The sequence below is a fragment of the Protopterus annectens genome, chromosome 12.part0 (assembly GCF_019279795.1).
Source record: "Protopterus annectens isolate FY-2018-M chromosome 12.part0, PAN1.0, whole genome shotgun sequence".
NCBI classification, from domain to species: domain Eukaryota; kingdom Metazoa; phylum Chordata; order Ceratodontiformes; family Protopteridae; genus Protopterus; species Protopterus annectens.
This window is the reverse complement of record NC_056746.1, coordinates 1,284,003,011-1,284,022,968: the sequence shown is the minus strand read 5'-3', so window position 1 is coordinate 1,284,022,968 and position 19,958 is coordinate 1,284,003,011. Positions and strand designations below refer to the sequence as shown.

Below are 19,958 nucleotides of genomic sequence, written 5' to 3'. Positions count from 1 at the left end.
AAAGTAGAATGTGGTAAAGACCCTGGTGCAGTAGATAAGCCAAAGGGCAGTGCAGAGAATTGGTAATGCATTCAGCCTGCTATGAATCTGAGGTATCTTCTGCAAGATTGTCTGATTGGGACATGTAGGTATGCCTCCTTGATGTCCAAAGTAACTAGCCAAGCCTTCTTGCCCAGCATGAGTAGAAGTTGCTGCAGTGTCAACATTTTGAATTTTGGAACATCCAGGCAAGTATTTAGAATTGACAGGTCCAGTATTGGTCTCCAGGATTTGTCCTTTCTGGGTACCAAGAAAAGTCTCGAGTAAAATCCTTGTCCCTGTTTTTGCTGTGGTACTTTTTGAATAGCTCTCATGTCCATGAGAGCGGAAATTTGTTTTTGTGCCTCTGCCCATTGATTTTGTGGCAGGTCTGGCATACCTTTTGACCTTGGAAGGGTGTGAAAGTGGAACCTGTAACCCTGAGAAACAATATTCAGCACCCATTTGTCCCGGGTGATCATGCGCCAATTTTGAAGCACCCCATTGTCTAGGTCTGTATGAGCTTTGGGGCTGAGACCTGCCTCTTGGGCGTCTGTATCTGCCTCTTTGTGGCCTGTCTGACACTGGAAAGGACCAATTTTTAGTAGGCCAGTTTCTGCTAAATCTAGGTGGCTGAACCTGTAAGAAATCCTTTACTGTCTGCATAGATTTTGCTTTATCCTCCATTTTCTTTAACACCTCTTCTGCCTTAACACCAAAGTATCATGCTGTAGTGGAGCATCCAATAATTTTGCTTTAACATGATCAGGTAAACTTTGTTCATTTAACCAAGCATGCCTTCGAATGACAGAACCTGTAACTGCGGCTCTGCAAGAAGCCTCTAATGAATCAAAACCACATTGCAGACTATGCTTTGACACTTCAGCTGCATGCAATAAATCCTGCATTTCCTTATTGTCAGGACATTCTGAGCTCGTAAGCATTTTCTGTTTTAGCAAAGACATTAGGCATTGTTGGTATTTAAGGATGTGAAACTGGCAGTTTAAAGCTCTTACAGCTAAAGTAGCAGAACTGTAAACTTTTTTCCCCCCGTCTATCCAGTGCTCTAGAATCCCTATCAGAGGGAACAGGGTTTTTTGCAGTGGAAGCCTCGACTCCTTTGGGACCCAGAGAAATTGTTTCTGGGTCAACAGCAAGGTTTTTATAAAGAAATTTATGAGAGTCTGGGACCCTGTAGTACCTATCTGGCTTGACTGGCGCAGAGGGTAAAGAATCGGGAGACAAACTGGATTCAGAAAAAACATCAACAATATCTAGCACAGGGGGGATAGCAAGGGGCCTGTGCTGAGGCAATAAAAAAAAGTCTCTGAGCCTTTTCTTGGATTCTGAATAATCCTGGCTCTCCCAATGGAAATGCTCCCTCATGGTGTGCAAGGTTTCCCCAAAAGAGTAATCCTCAGGAGGAGAGGCTGAAGGGATAGATTCTTCAGCATCAGAGTCCTCATAGGGAGGAAGAGAATATCCCTGTAGTGAAGAAGAATCGGAGGAAATAGAAAACTTGTCAGAGGAGTCATAATCAGTGCCATGCCTAGGCCTTTTATCAGGAGGGGGATGGGAACCCCTGATCAAAGTAATGAGGTCCTCTGCCATTTTAAGCATCTGTTTCTTTGGCATGGATGACAGTCCAGGAGAATGCTGTACTTGTTTCTTTGTATTTAATGGTGTTTAAGACTTTGCCTTGGCTGCTGAAGTGGACTTGATAGTTAGCTATAAAGGTCTGAAAACACCCTCAGAAGCCGATGCCTGCTCAGCGGCTCCGGACCCATCTGAGGGAATAGTTTCCGTAGGCCCAATACCTTGAGTTTCCAGAGGCCTAGTTGTCTCCACGTGGGAGTCGGAGGCGGCCTGTGGCTCTGAGGTAGCTGGTGCCAGGGGCTGCGAAAGCACCTCACCGAGAACCGGTGACTGGCCTAGAAGAGGCTTCATAGTCTGTTTTGGACCTCGGATGCCTGTCTTTCTTTTGTCTTTGCGTTTTTTATGAATTCCGGTCGTCTGTTGTTCCGACAGCATTATGTAGTTAAACCTTTGGCCAAAATAATGTAAAGCAAAATAAAACAGACGCTTAATAGTGCGTTGGTTGAATCTAGCAAAAAACCAACAACTAGCAACGTCGTGGTCAGGGCCTAGGCAAGGAATACAGTATGAGTAAAAATCCTTGAGGTATTTGCATCCCAAAAGAAATACAATTGTTAACTTTTACTGACATCGGTCTGGAGCAAGAAAAACGTTTCCCCAACGGGGTACTTACCTTTATTGAAGACTTCGGTCAATTTAGAAAATCTCAGGAGTCTGCCGACCAACACTTGCGAACTGCTTTTGCTTCAGGCACCGCACGGCAAGAAAGACTGAAGAAAACTGAGTCGGCTGCATCTTATACACCCCTGGTTCACTGACGTCAGGGAAGAAGTGACAGCAAAAGATGTCGGACCAGGACTTTGGAATTCAGGCTGACTGCGGGTAGCCTGCCAGCAGGATAACCCAAGTGTAATGACTGCAACAGTGAAAACATCTACATTTATGGTAAGTGTACATAACTGTACTATGTTCTTAGTGTTTCACTGCTGCAGTCATCATATTTGGGTAGATTCCCAAAGCCAAGGATGGCAGGAGGAATTTAGATAGCATTAGGACCAGCTATGAGTCCTTGCAAGACTGCAGTGGCAAAACCAGCTCTGGATTTAGAGAAAATTGGCAAATGGTAATGTTTGGTGACAGTATGTACAGAACTCCAGGTAGCAGAGTCTAGGATGTCTCTGGTAAGGACGCCTCTGAGAAAGGCTGTAGAGGTAGATGCAACCCTGGTTGAATGTGGTCTTACCCCCTGTGGGATAGGTTTTCCATGGTGCTTACAGCAGAAATTAATGCAATGGCCTATCCAATTAGAAATGGTTTGCTTCGAAATGGCCTTCCTCTCTGCCCCTGCAGCAAATGCCACCAGCAGCTGTTCAGATTTCCTGAGAGGTTTAGTCCTGTCTAAGTAAAATCTAAGTTGTCTGTGCACATCTAAGGAGTGCAGTATCCGTTCCCCTTTATTCTGTGGATTAGAAAAGAAGGTTGGCAAATGAATGGACTGATGGAGCCACACTGGATACTACCTTGGGCATGGAGGGACTGGTCCTGAGGGACACCCTGTCCGCATGAAAGATGATGAAAGGCTCCACTGCCACGAGTGTCTGTAATTCAGACACCCTTCCTGCTGAAGTGATGGCTAAAAGGAAGGCTGTTTTCCAAGAAAGGAATTTTAACTCTGCACTTGCAACTGGCTCAAAAGGAGGTAGAGTGAGTTTTTCCAATACAAAGTTAAGGTCCCAGGCTGGAGTTGGGGCTCTCCTGGGTGGTCTTAAGCTTTTAGCCCCTCTGAGGAACTGCTTGAGCAGATGAGAGAAGATGGGTGGTTCTGTGTTATAATGAGCTGAAATGGCTGAGGCATGAATTTTGGAGGAAAAGGAAAGGCTCTTGTGAAGCATCTCAGTTAAGTATTGACGAATCTGAGGTAAATTGGCCTTTGCTGTGCCCATTGCCCGAGTTTGGTTCCAGGGTTTGAAGCTGAGGGTGCAGAATCTGGTCTTCCTGCTGGGTCAGCAGGATAGGGGTCTGAGGCAGGTGCCATGGTGCCAGCAGTGACACTGCGTAAGAAGGGGTTCCAGTGTTGGCGTGGCCAGTCTGGTGCAATCAGAATCGTCCTTGGTTTGTCCTGTTTGATCTTTAGTAGTACCCTGGAGAGGAGAGGCAGAGGAGGAAAGGCATAAACTGATGGATTTTTCCAGGTGAAGGACAGGACATCCACTTTCCAAGCTTGTTTGTGGGGAGTCCTTGTGCAAAATTTGTCCAACTGGTAGTTCGGGGGGAGGCAAACAGGTCTATATCTGGGCTCCCCCATTTGTTTATCAACATGTTGAATGTCTTTGGTTCCAGTTTCCACTTGTGTGGGTCCATGTGATTTCTGCTTAGTTCGTCTGCCAGTGTATTAAGCTTTCCTGGTAAGAAAGAGCCTGTAGGTGCACATGATAGCTCAAGGCTGTTCCACAGAGCCATGGCTAGTCTGCAGAGGGGGTAGGAATGGGTACCCCCCCTCCTGCTTGTTTATGTACCACGCAACAGTGGTGTTGTCAGTCTTTACCATTAATTGTCCTGGAATATCCAGAAAACAAGAAACAAACCAACGAACAGTGCTCCAGTCCACCAAGAACACAAGCCCAGAAGTTCCTTAACGCGTTTTTTATTATTTGCACAAGCAAAAGCAGCATTTGCCACAAACACAGTGTAGCTTCTTCAGAGGATTTTTTTAAAAAACACAAAAAATACCTCCCTTTTTATATAGGAGTTACTAATTACTTAATTAGAAAAGACAGACTCCGTAACCACACCTACTATTACATTTACACCTTAAAAGAGCATTTAGAATACAAAAAACAAGAGCTTTTCAAATCAAAACATATGCTATGCACATTAAGCAAAATGAAACATGTGCAAATAATCTAAAACAAAAATAGCAATATAATAGTAATGTATCAAATAAAGACAAACATGTAATGCTATCTTTAAATGGACCTAACTAACTAGTTAAAATGAGTGTCAATAATTCATAAAGAACAGGGTGTAAATATACCAAATATACAAGATGACTTATACCATAGGTTATATATAATAAGCAGCACTGGCAGCACTAGATACTAAAAAACCAAATAGTTGTATATTCAGTAAGAGAAGTTTTTTTAAAAACTGAATATCATCTAAGATATGCTTTATATTTTAACACTGGGGCAATATTACAGCTTTCATTTAGCCCCGGTGTGTTAAAAGAATCTAGTTTTAACTGCCACAACAGTTCACGTATTTCAAGTATGATAGAAGTAGGGCCACCCCTAATAGAAGGAGCCACATGGTCGATACCCATAAACATAAATGCATGGCCCGGGTTGTTAAATACATGCTTGGCCAATGCATTTTCACATTTGTTATTTTTAATTGCATAATGGTGTTGGTAAATGCGCTCCTTGAACTTTCTATCCGTCTTACCGACGTAGAAAGCAGGGCAGCATGTACAAAAAGCTAGGTAGATTATAGATTTAGTGTCGCAACAAATCCTATACTTAATAAAATGTTTCCTATCTGAAACTACAAATGAACTACCTGCCTTAATCAGATTGCACCAGTTGCAAAAACCACAAGGAAATGACCCCTTAATCCTATTAAAGGAGTCACCTGAGGGAGTGCATTGTAATAAGTCCTTCATATTCCTCCCTCTCCTGAAAACAACACGGGGTTTGTCCCCTAGTTTGTCAGACAACAGTGTGTGTGTAGAAATGAAATACCAATTCTTAGTTAAAATACTCAAAATAGCATCAGAATTAATATTATATGTCATGACAAAACTACACCCAAGTTCCTGTGATGGATTTTCAGTAACAGAATTTATAACACAGGAGACTGACGTAGATGGAATGTCACTAGCTGTATGCTCAGAAACCACTTCAACTATGGGTGACACTGGAAGGAGAGGTTCATATAAACCTTCCCTTCTCTTAATGGACACCTCGTTAAGATCGTCCACTAACCCCAATGGGTAGCCACGATGTAAAAAATACTCCTTCAGGCTTGTCACTTCAGACAAGAAGTCACACTTCACTACACATTCTTGCCGCCCTCACCAATTGGCCTTTCACGATGGCTCTTTTTTGTTTTAGTGGGTGAGAGCTAGTGAAATGAAGGAAAGAATTCACATAAGTGGCCTTTCTAAAAATGACTGCTTTAAGCTGATCAGACATTAGAAGCCTTGATAAACTGACATCAAGATAGTCAATTGAGTCAGTCTCAAATCGGTAAGTGAATTTTAGAAAGGTTGTTGTTGAGTTCAAGTACTCAACAAAAGAATGAGCCATTAAAGAGTCACCATTAAATAAAATAAACACGTCATCTAAGAAACGTGTGTAAAAGAAAAGCTTATCTTTCCAATCTTTGTTGTTGAATACAAAGTGCCTTTCCCAACAGGCCATAAATAAATTGGCCAAAGCCGCAGCACAGGGTGAGCCCATAGCTACACCCTGTTTCTGGACGAAGACTTAGTTATCAAATACAAAGAAATTTGAAGACAAGATGATATCTAATAGCTCAGTAACATTATTAATGTCATTCTTAGGGGCACCCAATTCAAGTAGAAGGAGTTCAACTCATTCAATCGCTTCCTGGTGGGGGATAGATGTATATAGATAGACTATGTCGATGGTAAGAAAGTTTGTAGTCTCTTCTATTGTAACCCCCTTCAAGTTAGAAAGAAATGACCAGGAGTCTTTGCAAATGCTCGGGATAAGTTTTACATACTTAGAAAGCAAAAAGTCAGTATACTTAGAGCAAGGGTATGAAATAGATGATCTGCCATCTATTAATGCTCTCATTGGGGGGCTGGCCAAATTTTTGTGGACTTTGGGTATACCAAACATGACAGGCGTTTTAGAGTTGACAATATCAATGTATTTAAAAGTGTCCATGTCAATTCTACCACTTATGAACAGGTCCCTGAAATAACCCCTGATTCTACTAGAACAAATGTTCATTTCATTTAAAGAAGAAGCTTCACAAGCCGGGGAGTCAAGGACTTTGTACATTCTTTCCACATAGTCAGTTTGTTCAAAAATGGCTAGCCCACCCCCTTTGTCAGGTTTGATAATCCTAACTGCAGAAGACCGTAATTTGTTTAAAGCTGACAATTGTTCTTTTGAGATGTTAAAAGTATTAGACTTTAACTTAGAAAACTTATCCATGTGCCTGATGTCTAACTCGCAAGCACATTCAAACATTTTTAAGGCTACATGTAAAGGTGGATTGAATACACTAGGCAATTTTAATTTCAAGTTGACATCGCCTGTGTTATCATTGAATAGTAGTTTTAAATTTAGTTTCCTAACATAGCATTTTAGGTCCAACAACACCCTAGCAACATCACATCTACAAGATGGAACAAAAGTATTGCCCAATGCTAAAAGCTCAACAAGCTCTGGCTCTAATGAAAGAGCAGAAAAGTTATAGATCTTAAAATCGCCATTTGCATTAGACAAAATAATAGGTAGACTGTTGATAACCGCCCTTTCAGGCGAGTTCAATGCTTCCAATTCCTGTTCCCCCTCTGACGGGGTTTGTTGTTGCTGTACACTAAAAAAGCATTATCAGAGTTTGAGTTTCTAGAAGGGCCTGGGTTATTACTAGCCGAAGGTACAACAATATTTCCATCCTTATTGTTTCCCTGTCTCTCCTTATTTCTATTACTTCGCCTTAAAGGCTGTTGGCCCTCAGTATTAGAACTGTCAGGATTGTTATTGGGGAAGAAAAACACGTTAAGGAACTTCTGGGCTTGTGTTCTTGGTGGACTGGAGCACTGTTCGTTGATTAATTGTCCTGGAAGAATGTGGTCCTTGAAGGCTGTCAGAACATTCTGTACAGCTAACATTTGTTTTTGATTGATATGCAGGTGCGTTTGACTTGGGTTCCATTTGCCCTGAATGCACTTACCTGCCAAGCGAGCCCCCCATACATAGTCTGAAGTGTTTGTTGTTAGGGTTTGGGCAGCAGGGGGTAGAGTGAATGGTAGTCCATTGTTTTGGTGGCAGGCCTCTGCCCCACCAAAGGAATTCTAACCATAGGCAAGGCATGATGGGAATCATTGCTTCTAGATCCTGAGAATGTGGACACCATAGGCTTTTTGGATACCATTGTAGTTTCCTCATATGCAGTCTTGTATATGGAATTAATAGAATGTACGAGGCCATGAACCACAAGGCTTGCACAGTATTTGCCTTGCAGATAGCAGGGTTTTTGTGGCCATTAGTTTGAAGTAAGCTGTCAAACGAACTTGCTTCTCTGGCGTGAGGAAAGCCATCTGGGAAGTTGTGTTCAACCTTGCTCCCAGGAATATAATTTGTTGATGGGGTAACAGCTGTGATTTCTTTTCGTTTATGGTGTACTCCCCACAAGTCAACACCTTTTGTACAAATGACAGATGATTCAAAAGTATGTCCTGGCTTTCTGCCTGAATTAGACAATCGTCCAGGTATGGGAATATTTGAATATTTCTTTGCCTGCAAAATGCAATGACTGGAGCTAGGCACTTTGTGAATACCCTGGGCACAGTAGATAAGCCAAAGGGCAGTGCAGAGAACTGATCGTGCATGCATGTAGCCTGTTTTGAAGCGTAGGTATTTTTTGCAAGATTCCCTGATTGGGATGTGCAGGTAGGCTTCCTTTAAATCCAGTGTTGTCAACCAGACATCTCTGCCCATCATGGGAAGCAACTGGTGAAGAGTTAGCATCTTGAATTTTGGAATCACCAAAAAGGTGTTTAGGATAAACAGGTCCAGGATAGGATGCCATGAGTTGTCTTTTCTGGGTACTAGGAAAAGTCTTTAGTAGAAATCTTGTCCCTTTTTTCTTCTGGTACAGTCTGAATAGCCTTTAATCTTGATAGTACTTGCTTTTGAGCCTCTGCCCACTGATTTGGGGGTAGATCTGGCCAACCGTTTGGGGTTGGTAACGCATTGAAGTGAAATCTGTATCCTTGGGAAACTATGTTTAAAACCTATTTGTCCTGGGTAGTGAGTTCCCATTTTCTTTGTTTGCAAAGCAATCTTTCCCCCTAAAGAAGCAGTGAGTTGAGAAGTGCTTGGAATTTTTAAAGTTAAGTCATTGAGACGGCTTACCAAAGGGGGAAGTTTTACTACTTCCAGCTTTGGAGGTGGGAGCCCCCCACTGCTTAGTCCTTTGCGTACCCTGGGACTGAAGCCTGGGTGTTCTGTTGGCTCTGGGTTTGAACTTAGAAGGCCTGAAAGAGGAAGGAAAGGACCAATGCCTACTAAATCTAGGAGGATGCACTTGTAAGAAATCTTTATCAGTTTGCATAGATTTAGCTTTTTCCTCCATCTTTTTAAGACCTTCTTCTGCTTTGTCGCCAAACAGGCGGTCCTGATTTAAGGGAGCATCCAGCAATTAAATTTTAACATGATCTGGCAAAGACTGGTCCTTAAGTTAAGCATGCCTTCTAAGTACAGACCCAGTGACAGCAGCCCTGCAAGATGCCTATAGTGAATCAAAACCACATTGCAAAGTATGTTTTCCAACCTGTTCAGCAGAATGCATCAAATCCTGTAAATCTTTATTTTCAGCACAATCAGGAAACTTTCTGTTTAAGCAATCCAATGATAGGCTTCTGATACTTTAACATATGAAGTTGGCAATTTAAGGCCCTGATGGCCAAGGGTGCAGAGGTGTATACCTTCTTACCCCATCTATACAGGGCCCTGGAATCTCTATCAGAGGGGGTAGGATTTTTGGCAGTAGTAGCCTTAATGCCCCTGGGTCCCTGTGAAATGGTCTCAGGATCCGCAGTAAGGTTTTTAAAAAGATACTTGTGAGAATCAGGAACCCTGTAATATCTAACAGGTTTTCTGGGAGTAGGAGGTAAAGAGTCAGGGGCCAAGCTAGATTCCGAAAAGGCATAGTCAACAATGTCCAGCACAGGAGGGATAGCTAAACGCCTGTATTGGGGCAGGAGTAGGAAATCTCTAAGCCTCTTTTTAGAATCAGAGTAATCCTGGCTTTCCCAGTGAAAATGCTCCCTAAGAGTATGCAAGGTTTCACCAAAAGAAAAATCCTATGGGGGAAAAAGCACAGTTGTGTACACTTACCATAAATGTAGATGTTATAGTGTATTCACTGTTGCAGTCATTACATTTGGGTAATCTGCTGGCAGGTTGCCCTCAGTCGGCCTGATTAACAAAGTCTTGGGTCCTGCGTCAGTTGCTGTCCCTTCTTCCATGATGTCAGGTAGTCAGGGGTGTAAAATATGCAGCAGACGCCATTACATCAGTTTTTCCTGCCCCAGATGTCAGGTGCCCTCCAAATGGGGAGCAATAAAATATATATACACACAAGTATATAATGTAATGCACAAAATATATACCTCCAAACAAAAGCAAATACATCCACAAAGGCTTTTAAGCATAGTAAAAGAAGAGAGAGGTATAGTAAGAGAAAAACAGGGGACTGGAGAGCGAGTAACCCGGACTGCAAAAGTGAATACACTTAACATCTACATTTATGGTAAGTGTACACAGCTGTACTATGTTCTTCATGTTTCACTGTTGCAATCATTACATTTGGGTAGAATCCCAAAGCTATGGTTGGGAGGATGGATTTATACAGCATTAGGAGCAGCTATAAGGTCCTGCAGGACAGCAGTGGCAAAGCCAGCTCTGGATTTAGAGGAAATTATAATGTTTGGTGAACGTACAAACTGAGCTCCAGGTAGCAGCTTCTAGTATGTCTCTGGTAGGAACCCCTCTGAGAAAGGCTGTAGAAGTAGAAGCAGCCCTGGTGGAATGAGACCTGATCCCCTTGGGGATAGGTTTACCATGGTGCATAGAGCAGAAACAAATACAATAGCTTATCCATTTGGAAATGGTCTGCTTTGAAATAGCCTTTCCCTTTGCGTTTTTTAGGTATTCCGGTAGTCAGATTGCTAACAGAGGACATTTCTGGATAGTTAAATATTTAGAAGCAAAAGTATACAGACGTTTAATCATGCGTTGATTAAATTTAGCACAAAACAGACAGCAAGGCGCGTTGTGGTCAGGGCCTAGGTAAGGAATACAGTACAAATGAAAATCCTTATGAAGTATTTGCTTCTCACAAGTAATGCAATTATTAACTTGTACTGACATCGGTAAGGAGCAAGAAAATGTTTCCCCAACGGGGTACTTAGCTTTTAGTTAAAGACTTCAGTTCTGAAACCGAAAAATTAAAATTTCAGGAGTCGGCCAACCGGCACTTGTGAACTGCTTCTGCTTCGGGCACTGCACGGCAAGAAAGACTGATGTAATGGCGTCAGCTGCATGTTTTATAGCCCTGACGTCATGGAAGAAGGGACAGCAACCGAAGCAGGACCAAGACTTTGTTAATGAGGCCGACAGAGCAACCTGCTAGCAGATTACCCAAATATAATAACTGCAACAGTGAAACACGAAAAACATGGAGGGAATAGAGTCCTCTGCATCAGAATCCTCATAGGTAGACAAGGGTGAATCCTGGTCATCCGAGGAGACAAATTTCAGAATCCTGGTCAGAAGTATCATAAGCAAATTCAGTCCTAGGTCTCAGAGGGGGAAGGTTGGCTTAAAGTAATAAGGTCTTCAGCCATTCTTTGTTTTTTAGGCATAGAGGCCTGACCATGCGGTCTGGACGTCTGTTTCCTAGGCATGGTTCAAGTTTTAGGCCTGGAAAAAGAAGATGGCATCAGTTTAATATGCAAGTCAGTAGGCCTGAACACATTCTCAGAAGCCAGTGCCTGCACAGCGGCTCCGGACTCATCCAAGGTAGAGACATCCGCAGGTTCCACAGTTGAAGCATCTCACGGCATACCGGACTCTGAATGGGTCTCAGTAGAGGCCTGTGAATCTGAAGCGGCGGGCATCAGGGGCTGCAAAAGTGCCTCACTGTGTACCGGCAAACGGGCGGCTAGCTTAGAAGCGTCATCGGCAGCTTTGGACCTAGGCGGCCTCTGTCTATCTTTGCGTTTTTTTGGAAAGTCGGCAGTCTGGTGGCTTACTAAACACATATCTGGATAACAGAATCTAGTACTAAAATATGTAGAAGTGAAAATGTACCGACGGTGAATAGTTTGTGGCGTAAATAAGGCACATAACAGACAGCGAGGGACATCGTGGTCAGGGCCTAGACAAGGAATACAGTACGACTGAATCTTTATGAGGTATTTGCTTTCCACAAGAAATACAATTATTGGACTCTTACTGTTATCGGTTTAGAACAAGAAAAAGTTTCCCCAATGGGGTACTTAGCTTTAGTTGAAGACTTCGGTTCTGAAACTCAAAAATGAAAATTTCAGGAGTTGGACGACCGGCACTTACGAACTGCTTCTGCTTCGGGCACCGTATGGCAAGAAAGATTGGTGTAATGGCATCGGCTGCATGCTTCATAGCCCTGACTACCGGACGTCACGGAAGATGAGACAGCAACCGATGCAGGACCCAAGACTTTGAGAATCAGGCCGACTGAGGACTACTGTAAGCAGATGACCCAAATTTGATGACTGCAACAGTGAAACACGAAGAACATGAGTCACGCGCCATACCGGACTCTGACCAGGTCTCGGCAGTGGCCTGCAAATACACAGAAGTGGGCATCAGGGGCTGCGCAAGCGCCTCACTGAGTACTGGCGAACTGGCAAATAGCTCAACAAAAGCGTCGTCAGAAGTTTTGGACCGGTGTGGTCTGTCTTTATCCTTATGTTTTTTTCGGAAGATCAGTAGTCAGATGGCTTACCGAAGGAATTTTGGAATAGGGAGATAGAGAGCGAAAGTATTTAGCTACGATAAGGGCCTGATGACATAGTTCTGGCACTGAACAAAGCACAAAACCTACAGCGAGGGACGTCGTGGTCTGGGCCTAAACAAGTGACATAGTAAGAATGGAAATCTTGGCATGGTATTTTCTTTCCACAGGCGAGACAATTAACTTTTTCTGACAGAGCAAGAAAAAAGGATACCCAATGGGGTACTTAGCTTTAGAAGACCAACTTTAATTTCGGAAACGAAAACTCAGGTATTGGCCAACCGGCACTCGTGCGAACTGCTTTGGCTTCGGGCTCCTTGGCAAGAAAGGCTGATGTAATGGCGTCGGCTGCCTGTTTTTATACTACTGATGACATGACGTCAGTCCTGGAGCGACAGCAATCGATGCAGAAATACTAAAACTCTGGTATTTGGGCCGACTGATTTGGGCTACCTCTGGCAGAATAACCCAAGTGTGAAGACGGCAAGAGTGAAACACAAAACATTCCGTTCCACCACATAGAAAGCAGAGGGAGAGCGAGCCTCCTAGGAAGATAATAAAGAAGCTGCTCTCCCCGGATGAGACAGGGGGATTGGAGCAGAGCCCCCCAGAGCTGAGATACCATGGAGAGACCCTTGACCAGACAAAGTCGGTGCTAATGCATAAAATCCAAATCCCTCTGATCTGATGCCCAGGCTTAGTCTCCAAGAGCCGCTCGGGTCCGAACTAGTCGGGTCAGACACGCTCAAGGTAACTGCCGCCATAGAGGTACCTGGTACCATTGGTGCCGACCTCAAACCCCAACTCCGAACCTGTCGGATCTATAAACTCGGCTACCAGGGGTCAGATTGGAAAAGACGTTATTGGGGCGAAAAAGGGAAGAGAGCTTCCTCCTCCAGAGAGAAGGGGGGGGGGGGACTGGCAAGACACTCCCATCTGAATCTGGGTACAAATCAACCTTCCCATCATTTTGTCCATGTCTGCCTCAATCAAGCTTCTGGTGGAGCACAACAAGGCCACCGACACTAACCAGGAGTGTATGTACAGAGGCCCTAGAAAAAGGTCTAGTCTCCTCTAGCAAGAATCTGGGCGAGCGGAGCAGAGGAGTGCTAGGTCTGGACATCATTTGTGTGAGTCTTTCTTTCCTGTGCTCCCTATCCACAGACCTCTTAGCAGGAAGTCAAGTCCCGACCTAGGAGGGAGGGGAAGAAAGTGTACTAGAAGCATCAGTCACAGCCATGACTGTAGCTGAAGTGGTGGCCGCCACCTCTGTAGCAGGGAGAAGTCCCTTCAAGACTAACTTAGCCCTCCGATTTTTCAGGACCCTGTGGTTAAACCCTGCACAAATAGTGCAGGCAGTAGAAAGACAGGGAACCCCCAAACAAGCAACACAGAGTGTTGCCATCAGCTGGAGACAACTTGTGGCCACACACTGTGCACTTTCTAAATACAAATTAAGACATCTGAAGAGGATCCATTACTTAACAGAAATCAAACTATGACATATTTAAAAGATTGGTGAAAGTGTGGACATCTCCCAATATTTCTACAACCAAAAAAAGGCTCTAAAATATAGTAGCTCTGTGATCAAGAATCTACAAAGCGGTGGAATTTTTAAAAGGGATCCAAATTCAAAAAAGTAAAGCATTTTCCATAGTCCCCATCTTTAAATGGGAGAGACCAGAACTGTACAAGAGTCGCAAAATAAAGCATCAATAATTTGTGGGTGAAATTTAACCCTGGCACTCCTTGCAAGGCTATATTCAGTAGTAGTTTCCTCTGTCTGACAGATTGAGCAAAACACGATTTAGCATAGAATTCAACTATGCAGAACTTCCCAGCCTCATGCTACCTCCATATGAGAAAAGGGGATGTCATCCATACATTCATAGACAGGTAGATAAAACACCAGGTGTTCAGAGTACACTGGTAGTTTTAATAACTACCAACTCAGTCTGCTGAAGCAAAGATAGTCATTCTTAACTTGTCTATTGCACTAAACCTTCCCATTTAAAAGTGAGATTATATAAATATATTACACATCTCTCTCTCTATATATATCTATATACATATATCTATATCTATATACATATATCTATATCTATATACATATATCTATATATATATATATATATATATATATCTATATATATATATATATATAGATATATATATATATATATCTATATATATATATATCTATTATATATATATATATATATATATATATATATATATCTATATATATAGATATATATATATATATATATATATATATATATATATATCTATATATGTATATATGTATTATATATATCTATATATATATATATATATATATATCTATATATATATATCTATATATATATATATTATATGTCCATACAATTTATTCATCTATATTTACATATGAATTGCATACCTGCATCTATACAACCCCTCCAGGGAAAAAAAAAATGCAACAGTAGAACACCTACTGTTTTATCTTCTCAAGTTCCTCCTCTTCTAATTCAGCAGCACTTTTGCAAGTTACTGGGCGAGATCGCTTTAATGTCTCGAGTGCTGGAGTTTTTGGTATTGTAATTCTATTCTTCATAGGTTTAACAGGTGAAGGTCCTGGGAAGTAAAATTAGAGAAAAATTTAAGACTACAGAATAGATGCAGATGGCTTAAGCTGCTCAAAAAAAACAGATCAGCACTTTCCATAATTGTTAAAAGCATTCAGACACTGCAAAACTAAAAAACAAACGAATTAAAGAAATCACAGCAAAAAAGTAATCTGTGGTCCAACTTCAGTCTTCCCTAATCATCCAAAACTGAACAGATTCTAAAGGTTAGACTCCTACAAAACCAAGTATCATAAGCAAATACTTGCCTGACTGAGAAAGAAACCATATAGCAAAGACTGCACAGAGCAATGCGTGCGCAGCGCGCACGTGTGTATACAACACACAGGCATGTGCATACAACGCAAGCAAACGCACATACGTGTGCATACAACGCAAACGCACATACGTGTGCATACAACGCAAACGCACATACGCAGCAGTATTATTAACGCAAACGCACATACGTGTGTATGCAACGCAAACTATTGCATAACGTATTGCATACAACGCATAACGCATATTGCGCCGCATACGCAGTGTATACAACGCATAACGCACGGTGCATACAACGCAAACGCACATACGCAGTGCATACAACGCAAACGCACATTATACGCAAACGCATTACGCAGCATACAACGCAAACGCACATACGTGTGCATACAACGCAAACGCACATACGTGTGCATACAACGCAAACGCACATACGTGTGCATACAACGCAAACGCACATACGTGTGCATACAACGCAAACGCACATACGTGTGCATACAACGCAAACGCATACGTGTGTATACAACGCAAACGCACATAAGTGTGCATACACGCAAACGCATACATGCAGTGTATACAAACGCACATACGTGTGTATGCAACGCAAACGCACATACGTGTGTATGCAACGCAAACAAACGCACATACGTGTGTATGCAACGCAAACAAACGCACATACGTGTGTATGCAACGCAAATAAACGCACGTGTGTGTGTATACAACGCAAACACACATGTGTGTATACAACGCACACAAATTGATACGGTCGAGATCATAGGACAGATTTTCCGAAAACTTGAAGCTTTTTAATGGAGATTGGGGTACATACAGTGAAGATTGGGGAATTTACCCTTTTTCCCCCACTGTAGTACGATCTTGGAGAAGGTATATTTAACATGTAGGAGGTGTGGTGGGTGCAGAGGGGCGTGCCCCCCTGCAAAAACAAGAAAAGGTATATTTTTGTTTTTTGAAGATAGAGTTTTCAAAAACTCACCGAGTTTCAGAAAATTCAAGCCTCTGACAGACAGTACAGCTGTGTACACTTACCATAAATGTAGATGTTTGAGTGTATTCACTGTTGCATTTGGCTAATCTGCTTGCAGGTTGCCCTCAGTCGGCCTGATTAACAGTCTTGGGTCCTGTGTCAGTTGCTAACCCTTCTTCCATGACGTCAGATCGTCAGGGGTATAAAACATGCAGCAGACGCCATTACGTTTTTTTTGTCCTAGATTTCAGGTGCCACCCTAATGGGGAGCAAAAACAAAAACACAAAGGTATACCTCCAACAAAAAGCAAATACAGGAAAAAGGCTTTTAAGCATAGTAAAGGAAAGTAGAGATATAGTCAGAATAAGTTAAGGGGCTGGAGGGAGGGTAACCAGGACTGCAACAGTGAATACACTCTAACATCTATGTACAACTGTACTATGTTCTTTGTGTTTCACTGTTGCAGTCATTACATTTGGGTAGATTCCCAAAGCTATGGTTGGGAGGAAGAGTTTATAAAGAATTAGAGCCAGCTATAAGGCCCTGCAAGACAGCAGTGGCAAAGCCAGCTCTAGATTTAGAGAAAATTGGCAAATGATAATGCTTGGTGAAAATATGTACAGAACTCCAGGTAGCAGCTTCTAGCATGTCCCTGGTAGGAACACCTCTGAGAAAGGCTGCAGAAGTAGATTCAGGCCTGGTGGAGTGAGATCGGATCCCATGGGGGATAGGTTTTCCATGGTGCTTATAGCAGAAATGAATGCAATGGCTTATCCATTTAGAAATGGTTTGTTTTGAAATAGCCCCCCTCCTGCAGCAAATGCTACTAGCAGTTCAGATTTTCTTCCAGGTTTAGTCCTGTCCCAGTAGAATCCAAGTCTGTCTGCACAGCCAAGGAATCTAGAATCCATTCTCCTTTGTTCTGTGGATTGGGAAAGGTTGGCAAATGAATGGACTGATTAAGAGCCACACTGGATACCATCTTGGGCATGAAGGATGGACTGGTCCTGAGTGACGCCCTGTCCGCATGAAAGGTGATAAGGCTCCACTGCCATAAGGGCTTGTAATTCAGATATCCTTCTAGCTGAAGTGATTGCTAAAAGGAAAGCTGTTTTCCAAGAAAGAAATTTTAAGTCTGCAGTAGCAGCTGGCTCAAAAGGAGGTAGAGTGGGTTTCTCCCATACAAAGTTAAGGTCCCAGGCAGGGGTTGGAGCTCTCCAGGGTGGTCTCAAATTTTAAGCTCCTCTGAGGTACTGCTTGAGCAGAGGATGAGAGAAGAGGGGAGGGTTCTGTGTTATAATGAGCTGAAATGGCTGAGGCATGGATTTTAATGGAGAAAAAAAAGACAGGCCCTTGTGAAGCATCTCAGTTAAGTATTGCAAAACCTAAGGTAAATTGGGTGCTGCTGTGCTCATCCTTGAGACTGGTTCCAGGCACAGAATCTTTTCCATTTTTCAGCATGAAGATTTTCTAGTACTAGGCCTCCTTGCCTCTAAGATGACAACCATCACAGGTTTGCTGAGGGATAAGGGTGAGTTTAATTAACCAGACTGCAAGGTTCAATGTATGAAGCTGAGGGTGCGGAATCTGGTTCTCCTGCTGAGACAGCAGGGAAGGGGTCTGAGGCAGGTGCCATGGAGATAACTGCGACACTGCGCAGGAGGGCATATCAGTGTTGGCATGGCCAGTCTGGAGCAATCAAAACCATCCTTTGTTTGTCCTGTTTGAATTTTAGTAGAACTTCAAAGAGCAGAGGCAGCGGGGGTGGGGGTGGGGGGGTTCCAGCTGAAGGACAGAGCATCCACTTTCCAAGCTTGTTTGTGGGAAGTCCTTGTGCAAAACTTGTCCAACTGGAAGTTCTGGGGGGAGGCAAATAGGTCTATGTCTAGACTCCCCCATTCTCTTGTCAACGTGTTGAAAATCCTTAGTTCCAGTTTCCACTCGTGTGGGTCCATGAGGTTTCTGCTTAGTCTGTCTGCCAGTGTATTTAATTTTCATGGCAGGAACTGAGCTTGTAAGGTGGCACTTGATAGCTCAAGGCTGTGTTCCACAATTCCATGGCTAGTCTGCAGAGGGGGTAGGAATGTGTACTCCCCTGCTTGTTTATGGTGTTGTCTGTCTTTACCATTAGTTGTCCTGGAAGAATGTAGTCCTTGAAGGCTGTCAGAGAATTCTGTACAGCTAACATTTCTTTTTGATTGATATGTAAGTGCATTTGACTTGGGGTCCATTTGCTCTGAATGCACTTTCCTGCCAGGTGAGCCCCCCATGCATAGTCTGATGCATCTGTTAGGGTTTGGGCGGCAGGGGGTAGTGTGAATGGTGGTCCCTTGTTTTGATGGCAGGCCTCTGTCCACCAGAGGAACTCAAGCCGTAGGCAAGATATGATAGGGATCATTATGTTTCTAGGCTGTGAGAATGTTGACTCCATAGGCTTTTTAGATACCACTGTAGTTTCCTCATATGCAGTCTTGCATATGGAATTAGAAGAATGCAGGAGGCCATGAACCCCAAGGCTTGCAGTATTTGTCTGGCAGATAACCTATTTCAAACAAGTGGCCACAAAAAACATGCTATCAAATGAATTTGCTTTTCTGGCGTGAGGTAAGCCATCTGGGAAGTTGTACTCAGGCTTGCTCCCTGGAATGTAATTTGTTGACAAGGTACCAGATGTGACTTCTTTTCATTTATAGTGTACCCCAGACAAGTTAGAACCCTTTTTACAAACGCCAGACTATTCAAAAGTATGCCCTGGCTTTCTGCCTGAATTAGACAATCGTCCAGGTATAGGTATATTTGAATACTTCTTTGCCTGAAAAATGCAATAACTGCAGCCAGGAACTTTGTGAATATCCTGGGCGCAGTAGACAAGCCAAAGGGCAGTGCAGAGAACAGATAATACGTGTAGTCTGCTTTGAAGCGTAGGTATCTTCTGCAAGATTCCCTGATTGGGATGTGCAAGTATGCTTCTTTTAAATCTAGTGTTGCCAACCAGGCGTCTTTGCCTAGCATAGGAAGTAATTGGTGAAGAGTCAGCATCTTCAATTTTGGAATTTCTAGAAAGGTGCTTAGAGTAGACAGGTCCAGGATTGGACGCCATGATTTGTCTTTTCTGGGTATTAGGAAAAGTCTTGAGTAGAAACCTTGTCCCTTTTCCTCTTCTGGTACCAGTTGAATAACGCCCATGCTTAAGAGAAAGTACTTGTTTTTGAGCCTCTGCCCACCGATTTGGGGGGCAGGTCCGGCCATCCATTTGGTGTTGGCAATGTGTGGAAATGAAATCTGTATCCCTGGGACACTATATTTAAAACCCATTTGTCCTGGGTTATGGAGTTCCCAGTTCTTTGCATGAACAGCAATCTTTCCCCCCCAAAGGGGTGATCAGAAGGTAAGTGCATGAAAAATGTAAAAGTCATTGAGACTGTTTACCAAAAGGGGTGTCTTGTTATTCCCAGATTTGGAAGTAGAGGCCCTCCACTACTATGTTCTGGGAGTCCCCTGGAACTGAAACCTGGGATTTTTGCTGTGTCTGGGTTTGGCTTAAGACCTGGAAGGGGCTGGAAAGGACCAATTCTTAGTAGGCCGGTGCCTACTAAATCTAAGAGGTTGCACATGTAAGCAATCTAACAGTTTGCATAGATTTAGCTTCATCTTCCATCTTTTTAAGAACTTCTTCAGCCTTGTTACCAAACAGGTGGTCCTGATTTAAAGGAGC

The 19,958-nt window shown here is 42.9% G+C and overlaps 1 protein-coding gene across 1 annotated transcript in view; it reads right to left on the bottom strand.

Annotated features, from left to right (window-relative positions):
- TPX2 (TPX2 microtubule nucleation factor) overlaps positions 1–19,958 on the bottom strand; it is a gene marked incomplete in the record, with an annotated part of 1,896,622 nt that overhangs the window by 428,319 nt on the left and 1,448,345 nt on the right. The window contains 1 exon segment of the mRNA XM_044089016.1: positions 14,853–14,991. Within this exon segment, the coding sequence (XP_043944951.1) occupies positions 14,853–14,991 (139 nt within the window).